Genomic DNA, 15290 nt, shown 5'->3' with positions numbered 1-15290 from the left:
AATAGCAATTCAACGTTACTAAATTGTTTCCTAAAGCTTTAGCCAAAAGAGTTCTTTATTATTATTTATTTTACAGAATGTTGCTTAAATTATTGAAAATAGTTCTATGAGGACATTTTATAGTGGATAAATAAAAGTGTTCCATTAGCCAGTGAAATGTAAGAAAGAAATTAAAAGCTACGAAGAAAAAGAAATAACACATTTTAAAATGAATCTTGAAGATTAATATGTTCTATTTGCTAAGTTTACTATTGAGCATAAAATACCAAGACAAACTAGTAAAGAAAATTTATGAAAGAACATTAAAGTAATCAGATGCCTTAGACTTAAGCAACAATTCAGTGCACATGTAATTCAATGTTTTGTTTGGTTATTTATTTATTTTTACTTCAAATCAGGTCCTATTACTGGCACACTGTTTTTATACACTTACTAGGCAAGTGACAAGGTTCACTTAGCTGTACAAGGCACCCAGAATAATCTTAGGTGACTTCACAGAGCTGCTTCCTCAATTTCAGGTCACAGACAACCTGCCTTATTACCTATCTTTGTGTTCAATTAATAGTTCCGGTTCCCTTGTTTCATTATCATTTTAACATTTAATCAATCCTAATTAAACCAGAGCTGGGGATTCTCAACATGCTCCACCTCATCTATTACAGAAGTTCATATTTTTTCCTACAAATGTTCATTACATTAGCTCCAACCTTAACATTTTTATAAAATGCTTGACAAAGATGGATGACTGGATAGCAATTCAACTTTAACCATGTTTCAAGTCTATTTTCAATTATGAAAGAAAATATTTTAATTTACTTCTAAGTTACATTTACAGTTATATCAAGCTGAAATATACACATGAATTACATTGACTCATTGTCATACAGTGAAGCTAAAATAAGGAAACTGTAGATTTCAGAGGAATAGTTTGATATGAAATGTAAAAGGAGAGATTGTATTATTTGATTTATTACTCTACGTTTTACAGAAACATATTTTGAGAATATGTTTCAAAATATAAGATATTTTGAGTATCTTTTTGGGTCAGGTGCTACAATAGGCACTGGGTATGTGGTAATGAAAAAAGAAAAAAGATGGTATTCATTTTAGGAAACTTATTTTATATAGGAGAGAAACTTAATCTAAAACTCCATATCATTAAGTATATTATGCTACAGTTATAAGAATTAGGAAAAATAGTTGACATAAGCATAAAGAGAAGAGGATGATACATTTCATATAGAATGTCCAAAGAAGCCTTTCAAATAAAATAAATATCTGAATCTTAGTAAAAAGGAAAAAAATAGCGTCTGACAAATATCTGGAGGAAGTTTTCCATATAGAAGGGACAACAAGGATGCAAGATGCCAAGGAAAGCTCGTATGGGAGGACTGGATTAAGCTCAGAGAGGTTGGTGGGCTAGCTATGTAGAGCCTTGTGACCCATTATAATGTACTAGATTTGGTACTGATTTGGATGGGAAGTCATTGAAAGGTTAAGGAAGGAAAATTTGGTTAACGTCTTAAAATAATTCTCTGACGGTTAAGTGAAGACTTGTCTTTAAGAGAATATAACGCCATACAGGGAAAGCTGTTAGAAGGCTGATGTCATATTTCAGGGGAAGGAATACATCAATAGTACATGAAAAGGGTTATAAACCATGACCAACTAGGATTTATTCCTGAAATACAAGGATGAGTCAACATATAAATATCAACTAAGGTTGTATACCGTATTAACAGAATAAAGGACAAAAATCATCCAAATATCCTAATTAATGTAAAAAAAATCTGACAAAATTCAACACCTCTTTGTAATAAAAACTCTCCTGAAATTAGGAATAGAAGAAAACTACAGCAGTATAATAAAGGCCATACGTGGAAAGTTCAGAGGTAATACCATATTTAATGGTTAATGCCTGAAAATTTTTCATCAAAGATCAAGAATGAGGTAAGGATGTCCATTCTTGTCACTTTAATTTATTGGGAATTCTAGCCAAAACAATTAGTCAAGAAAATAAATAAAATCATCCAAATTGGAAAGGAAAAGTAAAAAAATCTCCATTTGCAAATGTTATAATCTTATATGTGGAAAATCCTATGTTCCACATAAACACACACAAGCACTGAGAACTAATAGATAAATTCAACAAAGTTGCAGGAGACAAAATCAATATGAAAAATCAAGCTGTGTTTCTATATATTAACAATACATAATCTGAGAAGAAATTATGAAGACAATCCATTTACAATAGCACAAAAAGCAATAAAATACTTACAAGTAAATGTAACCGAGAAGGCAAAAGATTTGTTTGTGTAGTGGAAACTACAAAAAAATTGATGAAAGTGAGGTAGGGAAAAACAGGGCTAGGCAGGGCTAGCTAGGAGGCCATAAAAGCAGGCTCACAAAAATCCCCAAAATGCTGAGATATAAGGAAACCAGAGATAAAGGAACAAGCCAGGCCACCCTGCCCTAAGGTGTGGGTGGGGAGGGTGTCTTGTTATAACACCTCCTTGTGACCTAAAAAGGAAGTAAGCCATTAAAGATGTTATCACTAGTCCTTACTCAATGGTGATATCAATAGATACCTTAAAAGGATTAGGTTCCTGATTAGGCTCTCAATAGAAGACCAACCCTACAAGCCCTCAGGGGCAACCCTGTGGGACCCTCTCACTTCTGAGAGCTTTCTCTGTATCTTTACTTAATAAACTTCTATCCCTTTATTCACTCTGTGTTCAGGAGATTCATTTTTTCAGTCTGTGAGACAAGAACCAAGCTCTCCTGTATCGAAAGAATTTAAACGAGATAAAAATAAATAAAACATATGCTATGCTTGTAAATTGGAGACTTAATTTTGTAAAGATGTGTATGCTACCCAAGATGATCTACAGATTCAATACAATCCCTATCAAAATCCCAAGAATTTTTTTTGCAGAAATAGAAAAATATTCTAAAATTTATACAGAATTTCAAAGGGCACTGAATAACCAGAACAATCTTGAAAAGAAGAACAAAATCGGAAGCCTCATATTTCCTGATTTCAAAACATATTACAAAGCTGTAATAATCAAAACAATGTCACTACTGGCCTAAAGACAGACTATATAGACCAATGGAACACCATAGAAAGCCCAGAAATAAACCCTCACAGAAATGGTCAAATGATCATCAACAAGGATTCTAAGACCACACATTGGAAAAGGACAGTCTCTCCAACAAATGGCATTGAGAAAACAAGAAAACTGGATATCCAAAAGCAAAAGAAAAAAAAAAGAAAGAAAAGGAAAGAAAGAAAGAGCTAAGCTGGACCTTTATCTTATACCATATATAAAAATTAAATGGAAATGGAAAAAAAAAACCTCAATGTAGGATTACAAAATCTTATAGAAGAAAATATAAGGGAAAAGCTTCATGAACTTGAGTTGGCAATGATTTATTGGATATAAATAAAAAACACAGACAACAGGGACACCGGGTGGCTCAGCAGTTGAGTGTCTGCCTCTGGTTCAGGGCATGACCCCGGGGTCCAGGATCGAGTTCCACATCGGGCTCCTGGCATCGAGCCTGCTTCTCTCTCTGCCTGTGTCTCTGATTCTCTCTGTGCCTCATGAATAAATAAATAAAATCTTTAAAAAACAAAAACACAGACAACAAAAGCAAAAATTGACAAGTGAAAGCACATCAAACTTTATAAACCTCTACATATGAAAGAAAACAATCAACTGAATGAAAAGGTTTATAAAATGAGAGACAATATCGGAAAATCATCTATCTGATAAGGACTTAATATTCAGGATGTATAAATAACTCCTACTGCTCAACAACAACAAAACAAAACAACTCTATGAAAAAATGGGCAAAGGATCTGAATACATATTTCTCCAAGAAGACACACAAATGGCCAATAGAGCATATGAAAAAGATGCTCAACATCATTAACCATTACAGAAATGCAAATAAATACTACAGTGAGATATCAGGTCTCACCTGTTAAGACAGCCACTATCAAAAAACAAAACAAAAAAAAAAACAAATGTTTGCACGGACATAAGAAAATTAGGTCCTTTGCTGGAGCCCTCGTGCGCTGTCGGTAGGAGTGTAAAATGAAACAGCTGTTCTGGAAAACAATTGAGGTCCCTCAACAAACTAAATATGGAATCACCATATTATTTAGTAATTCCATTTTCAGGTATATACCCAAAATAATTGAAAGCAAGGTTTCTAAAAGATATTTAACGTCAAGGTTCACTGCAGTATTATTCACAAAAATCAAGAGATAGAAGCAACTCAAATAATGAATTGATGGATTAAAAAAAATTGTGGTATATACATACAATGGGAATGCTTTTTAGCCTTAAAAGAGAAAGAAATCCTGTCACGTGTTACTATGTGGAAGAACCTTGAGGACACTGCTGAGTGAACTAAGCTAGTCACACAGAAACGAACACAAGATGATTCTACTTACGTGAGGTATCCCAAGTAGTCAAACTTTAGACACACAATGTAAGATGGTGGTTGCCAGTGGCGTGGATGGTGGGGAAATGGGACCTGGAGTTTCAGTTTTCCAATGAAAATGTTTTAGAGATCTGTCATATAATAACGTGAAAAGAGCACTGCTAAACTGTACACTTAAAAATGGTAAATTTTTGTTATATTTTTTACCCATAATTTTTAAAAGTTCATCTTCAAATTTATCCCTATATTAGGAGATAATAATAAACTATTATATTAAAGAAAAAGGAACCCTTGTATACTGTTGGTGGGAATGTGAATTTGACACAGCCACAATGGAAAACAGTTTGGAGGTTTCTTGGGAAATTTAAAACATAGTATTATCATATGATCCAACAACCCCACTCTTGGATGTTTACCCAAAGAAAATGAAAACACTGACTTGAAAAGACACAGACACCACTGTGCTTATTACAGCATTATTTACAAAAACCAAGATATGAAAGCAACCTTGCAAGATATGAAAACATCCGTCCGTAGATGAATGGATAAGGAAGGCGTGGCATGAACATGCATTCACACCCCCCCACAGCCACACCCACCCCCTACCCACATACACACACTCCACACACACAGAAATCGTATGCCACCATAAAGAAGGATGAGATTGGACCATCTGAGACAAGATGGATGGATCTAGAAGGTATTATGCTAAATGAAGTAAGTCAGACTGAGAAAGACAAATACCATATGATTTCACTCATAAGTGTAAAAACCACCACCACAACCAACAAATGAATAAACAAGCAAAAAGCAGAATCAGAACTATAAATACAGAGAGCAAAAATCGATGGTTGCTCGAGGGGAAGGGGTAAGAGGTTGCGCAAAATGGGTGCAGAGAAGTGAAAGATTCAGGCTTCCGGTTATGGAATCAATAAGTCACAGAAATAAGACACAGCACATGGAATATAGTTAATGATATTTTAACATCCGTATTAATGGGGCAGATGGGAGCTACACCGTGGTGAGCATAGCACAATGTATAAACTTGTTGAATCACTATATTGTATCCCTGAAACTAATGTCACGTTGGGTGTCAACTATTCTCCAATAGAAAATAATAATAATAATAAATAATAATACCAATAAAGTATTGTACCATTCAAATTGGGATTCACGTGTAAGTCTGTCTTGATCGTAGAAGTGTGGTTTTTCCACCCTCCATATTGATAGTTACAAGTTGTGTCTCTGAGGCACAAGTCCAAGTTTACAGGCTGGATCCATGCAGTATTTTTTGTGGTTTTGTTCTGTCTTATTTCCGTGGGTGAGAATAGGGCCTTAAGACAGATTTGATTCCACAGGTTTATAGGTACTTATACTGTGTTAGAGATTTCTCAGAGCCCACTTCTAGATTGTGCGTGTGTATTTATTTATTAATAATGAATCACCAGCATATAGATTTGAGGATCACAGTAATTTTTAACCTCATAAATGGAAGATGCTGACATTTAACTTTGTGAAAATTGATTCCTAAACAGAGGCCGGTAGATATAATACCAATGGGTCTGTATATGAGGACTTCAGGACGACAGAGGCAATGAAGGGAAGGACATAGCTGGTTACAGAGGGTGTCCACTAAGATCCAGATTTACTGCCCCGTTAATAGTGATCTCTCTGATTATTGATCATTGCCTAAATAAGTAAATGTTTCCCTCATTGATTATGCTCCTCCCTTCCATGGCATGGAATCCAGCCAACCTCAATGATCAGATCAGGGCAACTCCTGATTTGAATTACTGGATGATAAAAAGTCAGGCTTTCCAGGCTTAGCATCTTTTTCTTCCCCTTACACCTAATTCATTCACTGAAATTCACTCTTTCCATTGAATTTTTCTCAAGTTAATATGCAAATTCTCTTCCATTTTTGCTGTTTTCATCTTTTATTCATAACTTTATATTTCCCTTTTTCTGTTAGGGTGCAGTTTTCTCTGCTTCTCCTGTTTCAACCATGACTTCCATGAACTCCTGACCCTCACTGTTGCCTCCCTCTATCTCTTACGCAGTCTGCCCCTGGAGCATTTCCCTTCTGTTTTCACACAGGCTTATTTTTCTGTTTCCCAGAAACAGGACATTGAAACAAGTGTGCAGAGGGAATGGTAGAGTAATGACTGGCATCTTCTAAGAATTAGGACATTCCTACTGTTACTGTAAATATTGAGGATGCATATGACCCTCTTTTTGTCAGGATTCCAGATACAGATGAGTAACATTAAGGATCTTGGCAAAACAGAACTTCAAGCTAACTATTCCTTTCCTCTTTCTTTTAAATTTTCCCAAATATACAGTAAAAATCTATTTGGCATTTATTTTCTTTCGAAGATTTTATTAGAGAGGGAGCACGCATGCACAAATGAGGGTGGGGAGGGGCAAAAGGAGAGGGAGAAGCAGACTCCCCACTGAGCATGGGGCCTATTGCTGTGCTTGATCCCAGGACCTGAGATCATGACTGAGCCACCCAGATTTCCCCAACTTAGCATTTATTTTAAAATATGGAGTGTTTTGGAGGAATAAATGTATTTTATTCATATATATAATTATCAAGTCATTACTTTAAAAAAATGGGAGAGTACATAAGCATTTAGCAAACTGATTTTGTTTTGCCGTCTTGTTTTTATTTTTATTTTTTTACATTAGAATGATACCATTGCCATTTCTATTCTATACACATGTCTGCCAGTATCGTCACCACTCCCACTCTATGAAAAAGTGATCCTGTTTTCCTTCCCCTGGTACACTTTTTCATCATGTAGGAAATACCATGTCCCATTCTAACTCTTGGCATCATCACCCCTCTCACATTTCTCTCACTAGCGCTGGTAGTACTAGTACAGCTAGGATGGTACCACACAAAGGGCAGCACTTGCTTAATGTTGATCAGTTCTCTGTATTACTGTTCTGTAGTAAATGTCTCAGTGATATTTGATGAAACAGATGTGAGAATTGTTAAGACCGATGTCCTACAGATGCCTCACCTTAGTCAAAGTGTATATGAGTAGGCAAGAAGAACTGAGAAATGGAAGTTACTTACTGTATCTTTGGCTTATATAAATCTATAGAAGCATGGTTTAAAAACATATTTTTGTCTGTTTCAAAAATCCCATGAATTTGGTTACAGTAATTTGTAAAATTTGCTAAAACAGTTCAATTTTAAGCCAAGGCGAATAAATCTATAACTTGGGTATCTATAACTGAAATGCCTGTGCTCTAAATATGCATTTGCACATAGGAAATAAATAACATACTCTTTGACATTCCTTTTTTTTTCTCTCTTTGACATTCCTGATCTGAAAATAGGTAGTCCCTTTCCTTCAGTACATGAGATATCCTACATTTGAGAGCAGCTGTTAATGTTCTTCTGGTAAGAACTCTTTCGGTCAGAAAATCAGGTGGAACCCTCCAATTGGGTAGTTTGCAGTGTGTCTAACTTGGGAATTGTTTACAATGATGAGCCAACAGTGTTTTAGATTGAAATGTATCCTCTAAAAAAAAGATATGTTGGAGTCCTAACTCTTCATACCTCAGAATGTAAACTTCTTTGGATATTGGGTCTTTTTTAATGAAAATTATGATTTAGCTTAAATTCAGTTTGCCATCATATAGTATAAAACCACTCATCACATCACATGCCCTCCTTAATGCTCATCACCCCGTTCTCCCATCATCTCATGCACCTCCCTTTCAGCAACCCTTTATAGAGGTGATCAAGTTAAAGCCATTATGTGGTCCTTAATTCAATGACTGGTGTCCTTTGAAAAAGAGGAAACTTGGATATAGAGAAAGACATACACAGGAAATCACAATGTAAACCTGAAGGCAGAAATAGGAGTAAAGTGTCTACAAGCAAAGTAGTGCCACCAGTCGCTACCAAACCACTGGAAGCATGGAACAGATGACCCTTCCCACCATCAGAAGGAACAGATCATGGGGTTACCTTTGTAACAACACGTCCACTGGTCTTAAGGGTTAACTTTTCTCAAGCTATGCACTCCTTGCTTGCTGACCTGAGTTCCCAAGTTTTTAGCAGAATCTCTTTTCCTTGAGATTTTGCAAACCACTGGCATTGAGGAACAAAGGACCACACCAGACCACATCTGAAAATAGCCGCCATGGATACCAGCACATCAGTTCAGGTCATACTGATAGGTGATTAACTGCTGAGCGCCAGCTCCCCATGTGCATAGCCCCCTCACCATTTCCTCACCTTCCCTTTTAAAAGCTTCCTGCTGTGCCTAGACTGGAGGAGATGGGTTTGGGATGTTGGTCCACCATCTTCCTGAATAAAGCAACTTCTCCTTTCCCATCATCACTTGTCTCTCAAGTACTGATTTTCTAGGGGCAAGCAGCCAAACCTGAGTTCAGAACTGAGTTCTCTGTCTGGTAACACCTTGATCTCAAACTTCTAGCCTTGGGACTATAAGACAATACATGTTTGTTGTTTAAACCATCTTGTCTGTTGTACTTTGTCATGGCAGTCCTAACAAGCTAATATAAATGGTACAGGAGACGCCTACGGCATAGTGCCACCTATGTCACCATCCACTCATAAACCCTTATAGGCTTGAAGAGGCAGGTGAGATGGGAAACAAGTTATTGAATGCTACAAAAAAATAGAGATGGTAGGAAGATGCCTGTCTTGCAGAAGGTGAGACTTTCCTTAGAGGGATGCAGCTAGACAGAGAAACCCCTCAAGCTTGAAATAGCAGAATGAATACCTTAAATTTACTTTGTACTCTTGGATTTCAAAATATTCTTTTGATACCACCCGTTCATTGACCTTGACTGGAAAGCCATTGATGTAATCCACCAAAGTCCTACATTCAAGAAGCACAGAGTAGGATGGAGACGCATATTGATACATCTGGAGACAAAGGGAAATTTTTACCACATAATCAGTAGCCTTTAAAGTACATTTCATTTATTCACTTTTCAGTAAATGTCTACTAAAGTTTTATTTAAAATATTTATTTATTTATGTATTTATGTATGTATGTATGTATTTATTTATTTGAGGGGGGAGGGTCAGAGGGAGAGAAAGAGAGAGAGAGTATTAAGCAGATTCTGCACCGAGTGCAGATCCCCACTCAGGCTTGATCTCATGACCCTGAGATCATGACCTGACACAAAACCAAGAGTCAGACACTTAATTCACATGCCACTAAGGTATCTCTAAAATGCTTTTCAGCAAAAGATGCTATTTTAAAAACTTTAGGTATAGATAATACCACTTCATCATTAAGGATTCCCACAGAAAATACTAATCAGAAGGCACACAGAAGATAGGAGAAAAATGGCTAGTAGCATTAATTGTTGAGAAATTTTTTCAAAAAGAGAAACTTTCTATAATTTAAGCATTATTACACAAAAACAGTGAGAAAATATTTACTTTATTTGAAAATTAAAATTTGAAAGAGTATTATTGGGTGCCTGGGTGGCTCAGTGGTTGAGCATCTACACTTGGCTCAGGTCATGGTCCTGGGGTCCTGAGATCGAGTCCCACATCAGGCTCCTGGCAGGGAGCCTGCTTCTCCCTCTGCCCATGTCTCTGCCTGCCTTTCTTCCTTTCTCTGTGTATTAAATGAGAAATGTATTACCATTAATGTCTTTAATATCTCTCACTACTAAATACTGAAAAAAAAAATTGAAATTATTTTGTGGAAGATTCATCTTGGCCATATATTTTTTTTTAATGAGACTGCTCTTTCTTTCTTTCTTTTTTTAAATTTTTATTTATTTATGTTAGTCACACACAGAGAGAGGCAGAGACACAGGCAGAGGAGAAGCAGGCTCCATGCACCGGGAGCCCAATGTGGAATTCGATCCTGGGTCTCCAGGATCGCGCCCTGAGCCAAAGGCAGGTGCTAAACCACTGCGCCACCCAGGGATCCCTCAACCTGATTCCTAACCACCTCCAGAACTTGCTTTAGGCAATGCCAGTTCTGACTAAAGTCCCAAGGGCTGAGGAGAGCTTCAGCTACCCACCTCCTAGAGCAGCCAGGCCAGCTCAACATGCCCTACACCAGATGGCACTGTGGGCAGTGGGTTCTCAGCAAGGGCAGAGCATGATGGGACGCCCACCCTTCCTCAGGCCAATGCAGGAGGAGGCTGAGGTTCCTACCTCCAAGACCTCAAATTTGGCCATCTTGACTTTGGACCACGTTTTCTTCAGCCTCGCCACAGGACTGAGGTTCATGCCACCTGCAGGGAACAGCGGGTAGGGTCAGGATGGCAGTAGGCAGGCCACACAAGAGCTGGCTAGGGAGGCCCGGGGCCTGGACACTCACCGATGATGGCCATCATGGAGATGAAATTCCCGATGTTGAAGCACCCCTGGGCCACATCAATAAAGAACTCGAGCATGCGGGTCTGGTGCTTCTTCTTCACCATCTTGAGAGCAGCCAGACAGCCTCAGGGTGAGCCAACCGTACGAGCATCCCTCCACCACCCGTCCCTGAAGGGCAGGCTGGACAGGAGCCACCCTGGGCCCTCAGTGCTGTCAGACCCAGGGTTGGGGAGATTCCCATGGGCTGCAGAGGCAGGAAATGCAGCGGTGGCATCTTCGATGCTGGGCAAGGGGCAGGAGAGCAGTCCGAGATCACTAAGGGAGCGAGCCCCAGATAAACTCACAGACTGCGCTGGTACACTCCACGGATGGGTGTGTCTCAATCACTGGGAGACTGGCCAGGGCACCGGGGGGGGTAGTGGTGGTAGGGGCAGCAGGGATGTTGGTGGCCCTGGAATGGAGGCTTCTGTCTCCACTTTCAGAGTTTTATCATCTGAGGGGTACAGAAGTTAGAGCCCCAGGCAGCCTCGTGGGTTTGGAGAAGGGACAGTGCCACCCTACACACATGGGCTGTGCAGTGCTTACCCGGCACACCTCGGTGGCCACTAGCATGCTAAGGCAGTTGGACCAGTTGTCATAGGCCTCCAGGCTATAGGTCTTGGTCAGGTCCCCTCGGCACTGGTAGAGCACACACAGCAGATCACAGGGAGCATGAGGACCCTGCCAGCAGGTGCCGCCCCAGTCCTACCCCCGGAAATGAGCTGGCACCATGGCCAAAAGAGACTGAAAAGGACAGTGGGCTATGGGCAGCTGGACAGGCCCAGGGCTCCCAGGACGCCCCTCCCCAAGCTCCTGGGAACACTGGCCCCTTCCAGTCTGTATCACCCTGCATTGCTGTCTGCAGACCCCGTGGAACAGGCACTAGGCCAGACCCATTCAGTTGTGAGGCCCCCACCCTGCATGGGGTATAGACAGGGACCCCCTTAAGGCCACCCACGAGCACACAGCAGCCCCTCACCCTGTGCTTGTCCCGGGAGTCCATGTGGCTGACCATCTGCATCAGGTCCTCAGGGTGAATGCTGCTGGCCCTCTCCTAGGATGGGCAAGGACGGGAAGGTGACAAGCCTGCCATTCTTGGGCCCCATACCCAAGGTGTGGGCCACATTCAGAGTGGCAGTCCAGACCTTCCTGCACGTGTGTGCCACAGCCTCTCCTTGATCAGAGCATCCAGCCAGTGGGGCAGGTTCTGCCCACCCCCACCCCCAAAGGTACCCTCGGGGTCTGGAAGACCTTCCCCTGGGAGGGGAGGAAACAGGGCTTCATGGGAGTGAGGCCTTGGGGCAGTGGCAGCTAGCTACAGGGTACCTTCCAGCCCACGGCATAGGCAAGACGAGGAGACGGGGTGGGGGGAACTGGCTCTCCCCTCCAAGCCCTTCACCTCCTGGGCCAGTCCTCTATCCTGTGGCCACTGCAGTCCCATCACCCCAGCCCCTCCCATGCACAAAGGGCTGCTGTGATCCTGGGGACCCAGAAGCACAGGTTTGAGCTGGCACGTGAGCTTCACCTGACTCCCCAGTCTGACCGACCAGCGAGGAGGCACCGATGAGTGAGCATCGGTGATACATCCTACCCCAAGCAGTGCATGCTGTGGCACTGACCAGCTCTAGATGAGTCAGCTGCTGGGCCAGCACCAGTGGGTCGCAGCACACGCCCAGGATGTCCTTCTGAGTGGCTGGGGACTTAGCCTTGAGGACAGACCCTTTGTCCATGGCTGGTGAGCAGAGCTTCTCCCGAAGCTCCTGTAGCTGGCTTCAGGCAGCCAGAGACAGCAGCAGGCTCTGTGTCATTTGGGCAATGGCCTTCTTCACTGTGCCATTCTCCTGTGAAGGTAGGGGACAGTGAAGGTGCTGGTGTGAGCTGGCAAGACCATCGCCTCTCCAGAGGAACCCATCTCCTCCCTAAGGATCTGCCTAACTTTGAGCCCACATCCCTACTCAAATCTGCCATGAATATTCGGGCCTTTGAGGACAGAATGGAACACAGTGGGAGCTCCTCTAAGTCCTGCTGAGGGTGGCTCAGCTGCCTATGCTGTGGGGATGGGAGCTGAGGGCCAGGCCCAAGCCAGGGGTAGAAAACCATGGCTTTCCCAGGAGCACACAGCTGAACCACTTTTGGTCTTCCCACAGTAAGGCAGCCTACAGTAGGGAAGAGAGCATCCTCTAGGACCCGGAACCTTCACTCCCTGCAGGGGGAACAGCCCCGGCCCTGCCCAGAGCTCTCCCTGGGCTTTGGGAGCCCTCAAACCAGACAAGACGCAGAGCACACAGAGTACTCCCCAGGTTTCCTGTCTCCACAAAAGGCCGGGAGTGAGCTGGGAGGCCAGAACTGCAAACCGGCTTTTACTAGGCTCCCACTCCACTCACCCCAAACCCAGGAAAGGGTAGGGCCTGGGCTCATTCCAGCCCACTACTTAGGCCACAGGGTCTCTCACATGCCAAGTGTGCCAAGGCCCATGGCTGGACAGCTGAGCAGTCTGGGGATGGGTACAATGGAGCCACCCAGTCATCTTAAAAGGGGACAGCATAGAAGACTGCATAGAGAGCTGTCCCTGAAGACCCGCCCTCCTGTGAGAGTAGACCCTCTCCCCCAGACATACACACACGGAGCTCTGCAGGGCCCCAGGGAAGACCTCACCTCCTCAGACCGTGTGACCCGGTGAGTGATGGCCTTCAGTTCGGCCATCGCCTTCTCATCCTGGAAGTCATAGGGGAAGGCCTCTGTCCACTCCTTAAATAGCTGTACGATCTTGGCTGAGAAAGACTTGAGCTTGGCCTGAGGTGGCAGGACGTAGAGCAAAGTCACCCTCCACAGTGGGCAAGGAGATAAAAAGTGGTACGAGCCTCCCCCTCTCCTCCGGGTCTGGGGTGAGGGTGCTTGGGAGGACCATCCCCTCCTTGTCCCCTGTGGATTCTGTTGTGCCTGCTTTGTTTCCTATTCCCCTTAGTACAGCAATTTCACTTAAACGCCTTTTCAAAAAAATGTATCCTCTACCATGAGATAGGAAACTAATTTCCTTTGTTGTTCTTAGAAGTCACCCATTTAAAATAACTGAAAACCAAGCAAAATTATTGAATGAGAGACTCTCGCCTGCCCCCTCAGTTAAAAGCAGGTGGGCAAGTGCTGGGAAGGGGTGCAGATGCTCAGAGGCATCCCCTCTCCCTGCTTCACGTCACTAAAGGTGGGCGGGCACCCCTGCCGTTGCCGGGGCCACACACATAAGGCCCGAGGACGATGTGCCCAACCTGGTCCTCAGTGCCCAGTCCCACACTGTCCCGCTAAAATGACCACAGGTGCCAGCACCCCTTCTGCACCCACCAGGCTCCTCCTCAGCACTGACCAGCTCCTGCCTGCCTGGGCCTGCCCTCCAGGCTGCTCTTGCTGCCCTGTGGTCCTCTAGCCACTCCTCATCCCCACCTTTTTGGCCCACATCTGCCCCACCCCTGCTGAGCTGCCTCCAGCCTGCCTGATCCTGGCCACAGGCCCAGCTGGTTCTCCCCGGGGCTGGGCTGCATCCTGAGCAGTGCAGGTGCTAAAATTTTCAGGAAAAAATTAGCCATTGTGCAATGCACTCTGATATTATCTACAGGGTTTGTTTTTTTTAAGATTTTATTTATTTATTAATTCATAAGACACACACACACAGAGAGAGAGAGAGAGAGGGAGAGACACAGGCAGAAGGAGAAGCAGACTCCACACAGGGATCCCAACGTGGGACTCCATCCCAGGTCTCCAGGATCAGGCCCTGGGCTGAAGGTGGCACTAAACCCACTGAGCCACCCGGGCTGCTCTCTACAGGGTTTTTAAAAAATATTATTTTTAATAAATAAAATCTATTTTAGAGAGAGAGCAGGTGTGAGGGGGAAGGGGCAGAGACACAGGGAGAGAAGCATATTCTGCTGAGGATACAGCCCAACATGGGGCTCAATCCCACGACTCTTGAGATCAAGACCTGAGTCAAAATTAAGAGTCAGATGCTTAATTGATGGAAATAACCAGGTGCCCCTTCTTGCTTTCTTTGATTAACATTTGTATGGTATATCTTTTCAATTTACTCATACTGTTACATTTGAAGACTTCCTTATATACGGCATATAGTTGGTAACGTGTTTTATCCTAAGTCTGCCAATCTCTATTAATTGGTTTATTCAGAACCATTTACCTTTAGTGTAATTATTTTTTGGGATCCCTGGGTGGCACAGCGGTTTGGTGCCTGCCTTTGGCCCAGGGCGCCATCCTGGAGACCCGGGATCAAATCCCACGTCGGGCTCCCGGTGCATGGAGCCTGCTTCTCCCTCGGCCTATGTCTCCGCCTATCTCTCTCTCTCTCTGTGTGTGACTATCATAAATAAATAAAAAATTTAAAAAAATATATTATTTTTATTTATTCATGTGAGACACACAGAGAGAGAGAGAGAGAGAGACAGGCAGAGGGAGAAGA

At 42.6% G+C, this 15290-nt stretch overlaps 1 protein-coding gene across 1 annotated transcript in view; it reads right to left on the bottom strand.

Moving 5' to 3' along the window:
• Positions 1 to 15290, bottom strand: part of LOC129496595 (ras-GEF domain-containing family member 1A-like) — a 119917-nt gene that overhangs the window by 96788 nt on the left and 7839 nt on the right. The window contains 6 exon segments of the mRNA XM_055304700.1: positions 10628 to 10707; positions 10794 to 10896; positions 11378 to 11470; positions 11811 to 11885; positions 12451 to 12672; positions 13487 to 13624. Coding sequence (XP_055160675.1) covers positions 10628 to 10707; positions 10794 to 10896; positions 11378 to 11470; positions 11811 to 11885; positions 12451 to 12672; positions 13487 to 13624 — 711 coding nt within the window.

This window comes from Nyctereutes procyonoides, unplaced genomic scaffold (assembly GCF_905146905.1).
Source record: "Nyctereutes procyonoides isolate TBG_1078 unplaced genomic scaffold, NYPRO_anot_genome, whole genome shotgun sequence".
Lineage (NCBI taxonomy): Eukaryota > Metazoa > Chordata > Mammalia > Carnivora > Canidae > Nyctereutes > Nyctereutes procyonoides.
This window is presented reverse-complemented; position numbering and strand designations above follow the sequence as displayed.